This window comes from Colias eurytheme, chromosome 22, assembly GCF_061535395.1.
Source record: "Colias eurytheme isolate Ceu_HAF_F1 chromosome 22, ilColEury1 Martin Lab GWU primary, whole genome shotgun sequence".
NCBI classification, from domain to species: Eukaryota; Metazoa; Arthropoda; class Insecta; order Lepidoptera; family Pieridae; genus Colias; species Colias eurytheme.
Window position 1 is genome coordinate 6470175 of NC_143001.1, and position 17295 is coordinate 6487469.

At 32.2% G+C, this 17295-nt stretch overlaps 1 protein-coding gene across 1 annotated transcript in view; it reads left to right on the forward strand.

The window, feature by feature from the left end:
* Positions 1-17295, forward strand: part of LOC149898736 (uncharacterized) — a 41336-nt gene that overhangs the window by 12702 nt on the left and 11339 nt on the right. The window contains exons 13-29 of the mRNA XM_090114850.1: positions 675-814; positions 1125-1274; positions 1548-1638; positions 1956-2038; positions 2604-2738; positions 3291-3443; positions 3645-3771; positions 3850-4016; positions 4351-4530; positions 4827-5027; positions 5249-5449; positions 5977-6137; positions 6540-6717; positions 6906-7023; positions 7330-7499; positions 8307-8417; positions 9096-9173. Of these exons, the coding sequence (XP_089970976.1) occupies positions 675-814; positions 1125-1274; positions 1548-1638; positions 1956-2038; positions 2604-2738; positions 3291-3443; positions 3645-3771; positions 3850-4016; positions 4351-4530; positions 4827-5027; positions 5249-5449; positions 5977-6137; positions 6540-6717; positions 6906-7023; positions 7330-7499; positions 8307-8417; positions 9096-9173 (2444 nt within the window). The remainder of the gene's footprint in view (positions 1-674; positions 815-1124; positions 1275-1547; positions 1639-1955; positions 2039-2603; positions 2739-3290; positions 3444-3644; positions 3772-3849; positions 4017-4350; positions 4531-4826; positions 5028-5248; positions 5450-5976; positions 6138-6539; positions 6718-6905; positions 7024-7329; positions 7500-8306; positions 8418-9095; positions 9174-17295) is intronic.

Sequence of the window (17295 nt, forward strand, 5' to 3'; positions counted from 1 at the left end):
ATTTGCTTTTCGTTACATGGTTAAAAGTGTAATACTGTCTTTATTTTGTACATAATATATTATTCTATTTATATTTTTGTAAATTTTTTTATAAATCTGTTCTTAAAATAAACTATATAACTTTATCCCTGAATGGGCGATGAGATTAATAAAATAAAGACGTTGCCTAAAAACCAAAGATTAACCCCGTTTCTAAGCCTTCGAATATTCGAATCTATTTTTAAACTTTTTTGGTATCTTATTATTCCATCTATTTCTTCCATCACCCTTTGTTATTATAGGTAGGTAAGCGTTCTATTATTAGCATTACCTAGTATTACCTAGTATTATAATATATTATCTGTGACATTACTGCCAATAAATAAATTTGCCAATAACGTTTTTTAGTTTATCAGATAATTATCTAGTCACTCGCCCCGTCTTCATCTGAAAAATTTTCCAATAACGTTTTTTAGTTTATCAGATAATTATCTAGTCACTCGCCCCGTCTTTATTTGAAAAAATGTACTTATTTAAAACTTATGTATCCATAGAAACTGAATAGGAAATTAAGGGTTGATACAAATCAGTTCTCTTCATCAATTACTATTTCCTTTCATTTTTTTCTGGCATTACCTAGGTATATATTTATTTATCTAACTAGATATCCTTAACAAAACGTTCACTTAACACAGCAAGGAAAACGAGCTTCGCCAGTCTTTCGACCTACAAAATCTCCGACCAGCCAGTGGTTATGCTGTCAGAGTGGCCACCGTCAACCAGGTTGCTGTCAGCAGGTTCACTGAACCAGTGCATTTGACTACGCAGGAAGAACGTAAGATAATTTATATTAAGATAGAGAGAAAATATATTTCTATTTTTTATTCAGCGCTATTTAAAACTTACAATATCTGTCAAAAGAAAATATCAGCCCGAGCACTGCTAAAATTTATAATTTTTCCAACTGAGACCTTTAAATTTTTCAAGTTTCAGGAAATAAAAAGACAATTCTATATATCAAAAGTAACTATCCAGAATTACCTGGTTTTGTGATAGCGATTTCATCAGCAGCTCTATTTTTTGTTTAACAATATGTACCTACTTGTAAATTGTGAGGAAACATAAAATGATTTATTACCAAACAGCACCATCTGCTCCTCCACAACACATCCGAGTGACACAGACAGACGAGCCAGGCGGTCTGCACGTGCTGTGGGCGGCGCCAGACATTCAGTCACATAACGGTCACATCACTGGGTATCACGTTAAGGCAGTTCCACAGAATCTGGGACCAAGTAGGTTTAACTTCTATCTGGACGATGATCTGCATAAAACGATATAAGTAGCTAATCGAGTAAATTTATTGCAATGAGTAACTTAAATGCCAATGCATTTTTTTTAATTTTCAAATACTTGTCCATTTTGTACCAAACAATAAATAAATAAAATTTAAAAAAATAAAAGGAATATTCCGTCATTTTATTTGACTTTTCAAAATAATTCGAACCATATTATATTCATTTAATAACGCGATGGTAATACACTAATAATTGTATTATTTACTATAGTTATAGAAGAAACAGACACTAGAGTAATAAAGGTTTCCCACCAAAATGGTAGACAAGAAACTACAATAAGCGGATTATTGAAAAATACAAGGTAAGCCCCTGCAGTAAGTTCAATGTATTATAACAAAGTTTTACAAAATAACCTTTCAACATTTTAATCGGACTTAATCCAGTATGTAGTTACGATCTGTATTAATTTCACTTTAATTAAATTTATATATAAACTCGGTATGTATATATTTGAACATATTGAATATAAAATAACACAGCAAAACTAGTAAGTAAATATACCAAAATTACTTCTGATTCTGATGTTAAATTTTTACTATATCGATCTACTATCAAAATTTCAATACCATGTTATGTTTCTTAAATTAATTAAGTTCTTAGTTAACTGAATAATTTCAGATACGCTGTTTCAATATCAGCATTCAACAGCGCTGGAGCAGGACCATTCTCTTCACCAGTATTCCAAGAAACTAGAGAAGGAGGTCAGTTATTATATTAATTAAATATTTCCTGGAAAATTGTACCTCGTTTATCCTTGTCCAAAAGACCAATAAAAAGTATCCTTGGCATAAATGTTTAATTTTTCTACGAAACTTTTCACTTTTATCAGTCGATTCGAAAGATGGATGGATAAAAAAAATACAATTATTTATTTATTTATAATTAAAACGGTATTACACCAATTCATTAATTATAGCACATTACATAAATTATATTACATAACGTGAACAAAAAAAATCAAATTACAATTTATAAATAACAATAATCGATTGCTAGTAATAAAAAACATTCGAAATTGTTCACAAAAGCTCAAGCAAGCCGACAACAATGAGCACCATCTATCCGCAAACAGTTCACATTCACACAAGGTTGTTCTCGAGAGCAATGAGCGCAGAGCGCAGCACGGTGAATTATATAACATTTGACACTAACTACTAGTTTGAATTACAAGCCTTCAATTTTATTAATTTGTATCATAATATTGCATATGTCCTTCATTTTACTCCATTGTTCCATCATCAATAGTATTTATTATTCTTTTATTAGCTCCTGAAAGTGCACCATCTTCAGTAGAATGTACTGCAGTATCTTCGACATCATTACGAGTTGGTTGGCAGCCGATCAGTACACCACGACACGGGACTGACATCGCTGGTTATACCATTCTTTATGGTACTGAAGGTACGTGGCCTGGCTTTTTGACGTAACAACGTCTTGTAATTCGATAGAGCCGGCTGCACGCACGAAAAAACATGACTCATTCGGCGTTATCTCGCTCTGAGGCGTTCCATGTAAGGCTTGAAGTGCAAGCGAGAGCGCGGAACGAGCGACAAAGAAGCACAATCGGCCTTAAGACGTTGTAACGTTCAACTATCGTCAGTAAACCGACTTTACAGACAACCAATTTTTTGACTCTGAATAAGGAGTTATATTTTTTGCAGTGTTCGATTTTACGGTAGAAATAAGCGATTAGAAATAAGAGCCCTTTAACGACTTTGCTAGCTGCAAAGTTTTCGAAACGTTATGATTAATTTATATTAATAAAAATACTGTAGTTTCTAAGTGGGATAATTGTTAAATTAAATACTTCAATAATGCTTTAAAAAATATGTGTAAAGAAAAATTGTGGTTTACAACTAAGGGGAATGTGAAAATTGAGATTTTTCTTGCATTTTGAAAATCAAGACGGAAAAATATTTATATTCTTTAGGTAAAATGAGATCATTGTTTCAGATACCGATTGGCAGAATCAAACTTCTTTACACACGGAGCAATATATACAAAATCTGTTAAAATATACAAATTATACGATCAAAGTTGCAGGATTTTCTAGTTATGGTGTTGGACCGTTTTCATATCCTATTGTATGCACTACGTTACAGGATGGTAATTATGAAGCCTATCTAGTCTATTACCTAGTCTATTACTTAAATTAAAATAATATTGTAATCCATAACGTACACTCAAATGCTAAAAAAAATTCCGCAAGATTTTTTTAAAGTCTCTTTGGTGTTGCGCAAGATCTGTATTTAGCCCACTTTTATTCCCTAGCGTATATTCATAAAAAATCAATCTTATTTTATACAGTACCAAGTCCACCAGCAGATATAAAAGTTCTAGTACTTTCACCCACATCGTTGCTAATAAGTTGGAAACCACCAGATCGACCAAATGGAGAAATTATATACTACACTGTTTATGTGAAGCCCGTAGGGTAAGTTATAAGTATTAATTTAAAAAATACCTATTGTGCGACCATTGATCGAGTTATAATTTTTATTGTTGTATTTAGGGGTTCTGGTGAAGCAGTAATGACACAGAAAGTAGAAGCAAATCGCAACACAGCTGAAGTCAAAGACTTAAGTACTGGTCGTACTTATGAAGCCTGGGTGTGCGCCTCCACACATGTGGGAGAAGGGAGGGCTAGTAAACGACTCACACAAACACCAACGCATAGAGGTTAGATTAAAAGAAAGAAACTTAATAAATTAAACACTAAACAGTCTTTAAATATAATTTCTAGAAATTACCATCTTTCATTCACTTACACTTACAGTAAGAAATAAGATAACGATTTTTCCATAAGAGAACAAGTTCTATATTTTTAAATCCTCTTCATTACCTGTCAAATTATCTGAAGCATTGAAGTTGTATAGTAATTTTCATAAAATTTAGCATTCAAAAGCCGCGGGGTTCATAAAAAAGATTATTAATTTTTAGCAAACTTGTGTTGAATTTTAATGAAAATAAAGTATTTCATTTGCTAGTTCTAAAGCCACTATTATCAATACAGTTGTCGCGGGAGTGTCATCACTAGGAGGCACAGTATCAGTGGGCGCTGGTTCTTCCCTCCTGTTACGTTGCGCGTGTGTGGGCTCGCCCGCCGCGCGCACCGTGTGGTACCACAACCACAACATCATCACGCACCATCCCAGATTCACACGGAACCATGATGATACGCTCCTTATAAACAGTAAGTTTGTGGTTGTCTTTATCTTGTATCGATAATGTCTGTGATGTTTTTTCATGTTAATTATTTCGTCAATAAGTTCATCGTTATCAGGTATTTGATGTTTTAAAAATGAATAATCAACTTCTCTGATTTAATAATTATTGTCTTTAAATTTTGATAAAATGATATTGTGTACTTGTTAGCTTGTGTCATAGGTGTACTATCTTTTCTGCCTTTTTGGCATATAAAATCTTATCAAACATTATAAAATAATTTCGAAGAAATTTTAAACAAACTTATTGATACCATTGTTACAGATATTGACGAATCTCTAAGTGGTAATTATACATGTCTAGCAAAGAATTTGTACGGTTCAGATTCTGTTAAATACACAGTAGTAGTTCAACCATTACCAGACTCTCCTATACTTAGAGCTACACCGTACAAAGATTCTATTTTAGTTGAATGGGAACAACCGCACTATCCGACAATGAATAGGACTACGATACAGAAAATATGTGAGTAAATCTGATATTACGTTTTCATTTCATTTTGTTGTAGTCGGATAAACTTTAACGCCCACTCTTTTTCCAAATGGCTCATGAAATGGTGTACTATTAATATACAATATTCTGTCAGTTTCATTATAACTATTTAAAAATAATTTCTAATTATTATCCTGCAAACGATTAATATTTTCCACTTAATGACTTTCAGTTGTATGATGTTTTATTTGTAGCCTATAGTCTAACATGGAAGGAAGCGAACGGTCCATGGCAAGAAGCCTGGGCCCATAATGAATTACCGAATTTGTCTAATACACAAAAGCACACATTGTCCGGTCTTAAATGTGGAACCAAATATTCTGTAAGAATAACTGCGACGAATAAAGTGGGCACATCACAACCTGCGTACATGGATGTAAATACTTTGGGTAGTGGTATGTACTTATTGAAATGTATTAGATTTAAACCTTCTTACTTATTTATGTGGTTATTTAGTTTTGAATTTGATTTCATAGTCTCCAATAGTATGGAATCGAAACAATGAGTCTTTATTTATTTTTTTCTTATAATTATTCGAATCAGAAAGCAAAATGGATTTGACCCGCGTTACACGTTTATCCGTGGCGACGTTTTGATCCTAAAGTCGCTTACGAACCCACGCCATTTAGAATTTATTCTAATCTGCTCACAGATCTAACTCGGATTTAGGTATTACCACAATGATAATTATATTACTACAGACAAATTCCAAGTTTTAGGAACTTTTTTTTATTATCACTAGCTTTTCACTCACATAGTTCCCATTTCTGCGGGATAAAACCTATCCTTTTTCAATTCTTAAACAATAATTAGACTAAATTTCATCTACATCAATTCAGTGGTTTAGGCGTGAAGAAGAGACAGACAGATATTTTCGCATTTATAATATTAAGTAGTGATTAAATCATCACACGTTTTACAGTACCTATACCACCATCCTCAAATGAATGGTTATGGAGTAACAGTTCCCATATTTACATTCAATTGGCTGGTTGGGAAGACGGTGGTTGTGACATGCGCGCTTGGGACGTTGAATATCGTACCCTTGGGTCGCGGTTGTGGAGTAGAGCAAGGAATACACTGGTAACTGTACAATGATAACTTGTATATGTGTTGAGAAATTATGAGCTTTGTGTGTCGAGTTATTCTGGCTACTATTAGATCCAAAGAAGTTTTGACAAAAATATATTCTTAGGTATCTTAGATGATAATATTCTTTTGGTTTTGAACTTTTCTCTTCATGTACAAATATTTAACATGTCTGGTAATATACTTTTATTTCTAAAATTAATAAAGTAAACATAAACATGTAAAACGACTGTATTGTTATTTTGGAAATAGGTTTTATTTAAATTACTGCAACTCGACTTAACACGTCCAGAATAGGATACCTGAATTCACATTTTCACCCAAAATTGAAAATTTGATAGGTCTTAAGGATTTACGACTCCACCATCTCAATTCAAAGTAATCTTATTTCAACAGACGTATGCAGATACAAGTTGGAATCTACCCCTGTACCAAGCTCCTAGCTATCGGTCTAGTTCGTTTGCGATATCAGATCTATTGCCTGGTACGTGGTACCAGGTCCGTATTATTGCTTCGAATGAAGCTGGCAGTGTTAGCAGCATTTATAATTATGCTACCAAAAACTTGGATGGCAGTAAGTATTTTGTTTTCTTTGTGTCTTTTATAAATTTTTTCAAAGTTTTTATTTTGTCAATTAATTCAGTTATAAGGTCAGATTTACTTGTTAATATTATCAAAGATATCTTCAGTGATTGTACTCCATTCTTGTAGATTTTGTTTAATTAGGAATAATATTATTAAATGGAGTTAAATCTATTTTAGGTGAAGTCGGTCCACCATCAGAGATGTTTGACTTGAATATGTTTGTAATAATATTCAGCTCTGTGCTGCTATTGGTATGCCTTGTTTGCTGTGTGTATATTATATTGAAGAGACAGAGGTATGAAAACATTTAAATAATTATGATTTAAGATATAGTATGTTCTAGAAGTTGAATGTTGCTATAAAGTCTTATTTCTGTGTCACAATTGAGCCAGTGACTGATGAAAATGTGTTTTCCTTTATTTTTCTCTTTATTTCCTATTTCAATATGGGTTCCATTTATTTTTCTCAGTATTCGTATATTAAATTCATTCATTCATATATTAAATCTAAAAAAAATACCGGCCAAATTGATAACCTCCTCCTTTTTTAAGTCGGTTAAAAACCTTAAAATATTGATTCATACCAACAATTTATTTCACAGGAACGGCAATTTCACTCAATACAGGGACTCTATAACAATTGACAATAAATCAGAAAGTAACATTACCACAAATAATTCTCATGGCAATTTAGCTGCTAAAGAAAATGCTCTGAACGCACAAAATAGAATCTACAGCACACCAATACCAGTTAGAAATAATAGTAAACATGGTAAGTTTTCTGCTTTTCTAACATTATTTTCAACCTCGATGTAATCAACATCCTCATCTACATCAGTGACCTCATCCCCGTCGTTGTCATCATCATCATCCCTTTGAGCTTTATCCTTAACCACAGTATCACTCTCTTCATTAGTTTTATGGTCATCATCATCAATACTTATTCTTGTGTTATTATCAACATCGTGAACGTCATTTTACATTCATTTATAAACGAGTAATCCATCAATATGTCATGGACAATGTCAACAACGAGTTTATGTATCTTTATTAATGCTAGTATCTTATTGCACGCCTCATAAGCGAAGCGTTGAGGTGGGTACTACTGTCACTTCGCGCAAAACATCTGATTTTTCAAACTTAAAATGTCTTTATGTATCATACATTGCACTTGTAAGATAATACATACACACACATATTAAGAAAAAACACTATTTTTAACGTTCATGATATTTTTGATGTCATTTTTGTTATTTATACTAGTTAAAAAACAGTTTAAAAAAGTTCTGTCTTGGACGTCCGTGTGTCTGTATGTGCGGATCCTTTTTCTTGTTAACACGATAGCGACCGAAATACTTTACTAATCGAGTCTTTTTTTTTCTCTTATGCTTGAGTATGCTCAGGAATAGAACCCTTTCATTTTTCAGGGTCTGATTCGATGTGGTTTAATTATTATTAAATAAACAAAAATAATAATTAATAAATATTTATTAAAAAAAAATTATGAGGCGTGCACTTTTGGATTTTCCAAATTATTTAATACTTATTTTTAAAAATGTTGGTGTTCTTTTTGATACAGAACTATACGAAATAAGTCCATACGCCCAGTTCGCGGTTGGCTTCAGAACATTCGGCCATGTAGACAACCAGGATCCACCGAACAGTCATAAACACAAATATTGTGATACAGGTATAAAAGGCTTAATTAACACGCTCTTATTAGTTTCACCTGTATGTTTGTATGTAACAACAGTCATTCATTTACTGTACACATGACTGCTCGAGCAGTCGGGACCGCTTCAAGCCGTCAACTGCGCGGTTGGTAGTGACAGCTCGAGCAGTCAACGACCGACCGCTCGAGCAGTCCGTGAACGTCGCTCAGCCTTTAACTGGTCGAGCTGCAGGTGTACAACCGCTGTATAGTTCACCGCGCGGTCGTGGCTAGCAAGCTGCTTCAAGCAGTCGGTCTTAACTGCTTGAAGCAGTCCGTGTACATCCACTCTGAATCGATTTTGATCCACTTTATGGGCAGATTTATTTCAAACTTTATACACTAATAATACAATAATTGCATGAAGCGTTAGTTTTTTTACTTCATTATTAACTTCGAGAAATGTGAGATAGTTTTATGCTATTTGTTTTGTTTAAAGAACTTTTGTTGAAAGCAAAGTAGGAATTTCTTTCCGGGAAGTTTGATATTTTATGATCTTTGTGCAGATGGTGAAACTATTTGATTTGACTTCAATGAATATTTGTTCTGTATGTCTGTTATTTTGTTTAAAACTAGAATATTTTTAAAGTTCTTTATTTTTGATAACGTAAAGAACTCTTTAACTATTTAGATTTAGGTAATTTATGTTTTTTACAGAAACGAGTTTTCAAATGTGTTCTGAGTGCGAAGATAGTGATACCATATCAAAATATAGCGGAAGTAAATGTTCCAGAGGTAAAGAATAAATAAATTTTGTTAAAATAGTATCTCTATATATTTTTATAAGATACCTACATATGTTAATTTGACAGTAAATTGGAAACATTAATGTTGAATATCCATACTAATATTATAAATGCGAAAGTAACTCTGTCTGTCTGTCTGTTACTCAATCACGCCTAATCTACTGAACCAATTTGCGTGAAATTTGGTATGGAAATATTTTGATACCCGAGAAAGGACATAGGCTACCTTTTATTGCGAAATTTGTACCACACGCGAAGCCGGGGCGGACCACTAGTATAGCATAAACTTAAAATTTCATTTTATGAATTAATATATATATATATATATATATATAAAGTTATCTCTGATTTCCACCATACATTATATAAAAGAAGAGTATTGTTTTTCCAGTTTATTTAAAACTTATACCCTTTTGATTTGATTTTCAAATTACATATTAGATATTATATTATATTCTTTATATTTTTCTTTTGAAAAATTGACCTTTTTATTTACAGAGACTTGTAGAACCCCACATCATAGGTAGCTAACCGAGAAAGCACCAAAATTGATGAATAGGATGAAAAACTGAACATATACATACTTATCCTGTAAATGAAGGTAATTTAAAATTAGTAACTTCTTACAATTTTTTTTCAATAGCCATTTTCGTTTAATGTAATCAATATTTATTTGTACGAATGTTTTAAATAATTTAAAATAAATGAATGCTTACAAAGTCTCTACCAGTAGAAAATAAATCATAAAAAAAGACGTGTGGCACTTGGGGACTGCCGCGGTAAAGCTATTGCATGCTATGCCTTCAAGCCACACCTCCGTGCCCGTCGGAGTGAGGAGCGTGAGGTTTTTTCGTTACGGAATTTCTGGATTCGGTCCCCGCGCTCAAAGCCGGCGATAGAAGCTATGCAATAGCTTAAAATCCCATATTAAAAAATGGTTTCGAGTAAGGTAAAGCCAAAATCAAGCGTTTTTTAATCTGCAGGAAATCTCTTTTGCATTTTATTCGTAAAAAGTTCTTCATCATTACTAATGTTATTTATATTTGATTTTATTACAGGTTTCACTGCGGGCATAATAAATAGATTGATCAAATACGTATTCATCTAAATTACTAAATTTTATGTGGAAATGTAATAAATCTATAGAATGATGAAATAATTTGCTCATTATTGTTATAAGCGGTTTGAAATAATGCTCATAGATGCTCAGGAAGTATTAAAATGTGTTTTAATTCATCTCAATAATTTTACTTCATTTCTGTACTGTAAATAGTGTTATGTATATTAAGTGGAACTTAATTTAAAACGTGTTTTGAGTAAATTCATTATTAAATTGTTGTATATTTAAAATTGTTGTATGTTTAATAATCTCAAACTTTTCTAAAAACTGAGGTAAACTTTCATGAACTTTTATTACGACCAACCAGAATTTCGTAGTTCTTTACTATTGAGTTAGTTATCAGAAGTAAGTAATTATGTTGTTTATTATCTGATTAATATCGATAAGTGATAAAAAAATGGAAATTGAGTAGAAAAAAATTGCACATAAAAGTGTTCAAATATTCTAATGTCAGTTTAATAAAATTAGCTTAGCATTTGGATATAAAATGAGGCCTCGATAAACTGAATTAAAAAGCCGGTCGAAGTGCGAGTCGGACTCGCGCACGAAGGGTTCCGTACTTTAATAGAAAATCATTTATTGTATGGGGAGTGGGGACCCCCCTTAATATTTTATTTTATAGCAGCAACGGAAATACATCATTTGTGAAAATGTCTGCTTTCTAGCTATCACCATTTATCAGATACAGCCTGGAGACAGACAGACAGACAGCGGAGGCTTACTAATAGGGTCTCATTTTACCCTTTTGGTACGCAACTCTAAGAATATCTATAAAAATAAAGGAAAATTGTGAAAATAAAAAGCTTAAAGCCGATATCAAGTGAGACTATGTAGCAAATATTATTTACTAAATATTTTCGGAATATAGATTCAGGCTTTAAAATACGTACATTATTAGGGTTTCAGATTATCGAGGTCTTGTTACAGTCATTTGTAAATAACAAAGTCTTTAGAAATTCATATTTATATAAATATCCAAATTAAAAAGGTAAATTGTAAATGCCAAAATGCATGGCCGAGTTTAAAAAATTTTGCTCTGATATAATTTAATATTATTGATTTTTAAAGAATTCATTTGTTAAAATAAATTCCTTTGTTCAAGCTAATTTTTTATTGAAAATTTCAATCAGTCAAGGACTCTATCATCAAGAGGACCATCATTACTATAATAATATGGTACTTAGTGAAAATTTACTGTTCAAGTGTTCTTTGTTGTTATTATTAACTGTTAAATAATTTTAGAACAATATTGTTAAATTATTTTACCTTTATAGCGTATAACGTATGTTATGTATGTGTTTGTAATTTGTATATTACTTTAATAATTATTATGATTACCATGCATCGATCGTTTTATAGCTATGTATAAACAAACATACAGATTAATAACTTTTACGGTCTATTTATGTTTTTGTATTAATTCTAAGTAGTAATTATCAAATAATTATTGTAAATACTATGAATTGATCTCATTAGTTATATTAATAATGTGCCAATTGTTTATTAATTTATTAGAATGTATAGACTTATTAAAATAGTTAACATTTAAGATACGTTTTAAATTATTATTATGAAATTTTATCTTACAAAAGACTGATGTATTAGTTTTTATTGTAATCGTTTATCGATAATAAATTTAAGATAATAATCAATAATTGTGTTTCATTACCTACTACCTTACATAAATAATAATACTTGTTTTATTGTACTGGTTATCAATTTTTTATTTGAACTATACTTGTGACTAAGTAAATAAATAGTAGGTACTTTAAAAACCAGTTTCACTAACTTGCTGATTTTAGTCTTGTTTATCTGACACATTACACATTCCCCTTATTTCTATACGTTGTCATATTAATTGGCAGATATACTAAACAGAACAAATCCAGAATCTATTTCACAGTGTGGAATATCTATACTAATATTATAAAGCTGAAGAGTTTGTTTGTTTGAACGCGCTAATCTCAGGAACTACTGGTCCGATTTGAAAAATTCTTTCAGTGTTAGATAGCCCATTTATCGAGGAAGGTTATAGGCTATATATCATCTTGCTAAGACTAACAGGAGCGGAGCACTGCGGGTAAAACCGCGGGGCCGGCTAGTATCAAATAAACTGAAAGTAAAAATATATTTTAAATTCTAATGATGATCTGTACCAAAATGTTCTCAATGAAACAAACGGTTGAACATATTCAAATCAAAGCAACCACAAACATCCATACGTAAACGGAAACATTCGAATGCCAACAAAACAATTAAACTACACCCTCTAGCGCAATTATTAGTTTCGACTCAGTTCGCAACTTCAATATGCAAAGATGGGCTTGACTGGTTTGTTTTGGTAACGAAAGGTCACATTATCAGCACTATGCCTATGGGATATATTACCTTTTGATTCCAAAGGTAAGGTTGGTACAAGTCCTGGGTTCAGCCTTAGAAATAAAGAGATGTCTTCATTAAATATGTATGTACCTATATGATACTAATATTTGGTATAATATTATGATGCACCAATTTATACTATAATATTTTAATTAGTAATATTATAAAGCTGAAAAGTTTTTATGTTTGTTTGAACGCGTTAATCTCAAGAACTACTGGTCCGATTTGAAAAGTTCTTTCGGTGTTAGACAGCCCATTTTATCGAGGAAGCTATACATCTTAATCTTAATCTTATCTTAATACTATTATAAAGGCGAAAGTTTGTATGGATGTATGGATGTATGGATGTATGGATGTTTGTTACTCTTTCACGTAAAAACTAATGAACCGATTACAATGAAATTTAGCACACATATAGAGGGTAACTTGGATTAACACATAGGATAGGTTTTATCCCGGAAATCCCACGGGAACGGGAACTATGCGGGGTTTCCTTTGAAAACGCGGGCGAAGCCGCGGGCGGAAATCTAGTCATTATATATTGACGACGTGGTTGGCGCAGTGGTAAAGTAACTGCCTACTGAGCCGACGGTCCCGGGTTCGATCCCCGGTCAGGGCAAATATTTGTGTGATGAACTCAATTATTTGTTCTTGGGTCTGGGTGTTATTATCTATATGTCGTGGTCATATCGTAGATTTGATCATTTCATGATATGAGTGGCCATTTCACGAAATGGTCGCATTTCATGAAATGGCCAACATGGTTTGATCAGATCGTTAAATCGTCAACGTTTCACGATATGGTCATCCACATTTGGCCAGATCGTATAAAATATATAAAGTCCATAAAACATTAAAAAATTCTGAATATTTTTAGAACTTGTTTATTGTCATATAAGTTAGTGCCACGGCAGTGGCCGGCGACTGCCAGAAGCGAATGGTTTTTGCAATAGAAAACATTAAGGTTAGGTTAGGTTAGACTTTAATAAAGAACGCACGAGCCGAGCGAGCAAAGCGAGCGTGCCGCGGCAGCGGCCGGCGAGTGCCAGAAGCGGATCGCTTTTTAAAAAACAAACAATTATAATACTTTAGTAAAAATGCGTCTTAAATTATTTTATTTAAGACGCATTTTTTCTTCAATACATATAAGATATCCACATTTTCCATAGTACTCGAACCGTCGTAAATTCTTTGCTATGACTTTCTTCATATTGTTATTAAACGAATTATGAAGTTTTTAACTGCGAATAATTAAATTTTCGCCAGCGGCCGCCATCTTATCACATAAACACAGAGCTTGCAGCGCCTCTACCAATGATTAATGTAACTATTTTACGATATGATCAAATAATTTTGATCATTTCATGAAAAAACCGCGCGTTTAGTTGGCCATATCGTGAAACGATTTCTTATCATTGATCTGCTCAAGCCACATCATGATGTGGCCAAACTAAATTGGCCATTTCACGAAATGCGACCATTTCGTGAAATGGCCAATCATATCATGAAATGACCAAATTTACGATATGGCCACGACATATATATATGTATTTATTAAATATTATATTTATCGTCGCCTAGTACCCACAACACAAGCCTTAATTGAGCTTACTGTGGGACTAGGTCGATTTGTGTAATAATGTCCTATAATATTTATTTATTTATTTATTATTATTTCTAGATTGTTTTTAGATAAAACCTAAAGTAATAAATAACGTAAGCGTGCTACATAAACATATTAAAACTAACACATTACAAATAACAAAACTTAAAAGCGTTGGTGTACGCTTTTTTCAAATAATAATTTGAAATATCATGAAAAGAGAAACACTTTTACTAAGATCATTTTAATACATTTCTTAAGTTACCCGCCCACCTTTAATATCCCTTTTTATTATTGTCATACAGTAAGCGGACTTTGCTAAGGTCTATTTGTGACAAAAATCGATCAGTAAAATATATGAAATGTGTTTGCCCCATACCTCTAGGGGATTAGACGATTTTCTGCACATCACGCCTAAAGATCACATCGAGTAATGTGAATATAATATATAGCTTTGACATTTATTACAAAAAAAAGTATAACGTTGTATTTTGATCATAAATGGGTTTAATTGCACGTATGATGATTGTTGATCGAATTTGAACCATATCTTGAATTTCATTTCACTACAAATACATATTATTATATCAATAAAATATTATACATAGGTACTACAATTCTACATGAAAAATACTAGGACAAAACACTCCAAAATACATACAAAAAGACTGTAGACATAAATAAAGACCTACTGTAGAAATAAATTTAAAATATCCCAAACATAAATCAATACTATAACAGTGCAAACGACATAAGCGTCTATTAATGTTAAAGACACTCCACACTCCCTGTGTCAGGAGCAGATTGTTTATTGACGTTATTTACGTGGGTGTCCGCTCGGCTCGTGTGAAGTGTCTCAGTCGACCGCTATATATTTTAGTATTATAGTCTAGTATGGTAATGATTAAATGGCTTGGAAAATAAATAATTTTGTTAGAAGAAATAATGTTGTATATAATTTAGATTAAGAATTGGGTCCATCTATAATAATATGAAAAGTTTGTTTATTTGTTTGAACGCGCTAATCGCAGGAACTACTGCACGGTGTTTCCTTAGATAAAAAAAATCTATGCTGTTTATCGATCAAGGGATGCATTTAAAATGCAGGAAGTAGGGAGTAGAACTAAGAACATCCACGTGTCAATTTCAAATACTTTTACTTTATGGTAAACTTTATTTAGCACTAGTGGTCTGCCCCGGCTTCGCCCGTGGTACATATTTCGCAATAAAAGGTAGCCTATGTCCTTTCTCGGGTATCAAAATATCTCCAAACCAAATTTCATGCAAATTGGTTCAGCAGTTTAGGCGTGATTGAGTAACAGACAGACAGACAGACAGAGTTACTTTCGCATTTATAATATTAGTAAGGATATTATGTTAACATATACAGAAAACATTAACATAATGATTAAAATTCAAATTTGAATCCCAACCCATCCCATTTTAAGCATGTATGGTCAGGAACAAAGAAAAACAAATGAACCTTTTTCCGTATTTATATACGTCGAGCAATCATTATCTTAACCACACAGATACCACAGTTAATGAAATACGCACAGTAGCGAAACTCCCCACAAACCGTTCGAAACAGCTTTATCACATAAACATGCTCATCGACGAGACACTCGACAAAGGGATCATCTGCAATTATACTGAAGTGAATAGTAGTTGATTAGGAATATTTCATCATGCTACTTTCAGAGCGTTAACAGCCTATCTACACGTTTTTACTTATAATATTATTAAATATTAGTCATATGCTTAGAAGTCCCGTCGAAATAATTCTATGCATAATATGTTTGTGTAAGTAAGCTGTTTCGAACGTTTTATGTGGAGTTTTGCTACTGTTCGCATCTGTTTACTGTGCACATACGACTCGAACCTAATTTACGGAGTTAGCGAAATCCAATATAACTTTTCTGATTAAAGTTATATGTCGTTAATAAGTACGTGGAACTTTGTGATTGCTAGATAGCTTCAAATGACATCCATTTCATGAGAACGGTCGAGCTAATTGTTGTTTTTAATCTTATATTAATTAAGAAAAACAAAATAGAACATTGTTATCGCTACGAACTAGTTCTTTGAAAATATACCTAAATAGTATTGATATTATAAGCGATAGAATGGAATGATTATTATGTAGACTTGATGTAGATGTCTTTACACAAAGATAACTGATCGCATCTATCTGTTGAAAAATAAATTAACTGTATTCTGGATTAGTAAATGCTTTTTCTCTATTTAACACGAGAAAAACTGTATTATAGGCTATCCGCTATAGTATTAAATAAAAACTAAATCTCAATTTAGTGCGGCGTTAAACGTACTGTACCGAAAGCAACGATGTGACAGGACATCGCGTCCGTACTTTATAAATTCTTTATTTTCTTAAATGTTTTTACCGCTTTCTGTTTTTACAGTTTTCTGTATATTTAATTTCCTTTCGAATGATTTGTTTATGGAAAGGAATTTATTCGTATTATTTTAAACCTATCTCATCTGCACGCTAGATATAAGAAAAATATTATAATTTTAACTATTATTATAGTCAAGTAGTTACAGTATTATAACTCTTAATTTAACTTTTTTAATCTTGTCAATAATCATAACAAAATGTACAGGTAAAATAGATATATTAACAGCTTATCTAACATAAATAGTAGATACTAAACGAATTTCGTTAAATTTTTGAATGTTTGCAGTCAAATACACAATAATTATAGTGCCACGCGTGTGAAGCTGTAGGTTATCACTAGTTAATAATTGTACATGTACGTATGTATTATGTAGACAATATTCGAAAGTACAAGAGCATAAGTTGCCCCAATTCTGTCTGTCTGTAAATCTTGTGAAGCTTTGTGACGTAAATTTAGGCCAGCCGTAATGTACGAATGTGGCTTCTGCTGGTCTGAGCTTTGGTACATTATGGTAAAAGAAATAGTTTTTATAGTCTAGGTTTTATTTAATATTGTTCAATGTTATCATATTAAACCCGAAATAAAA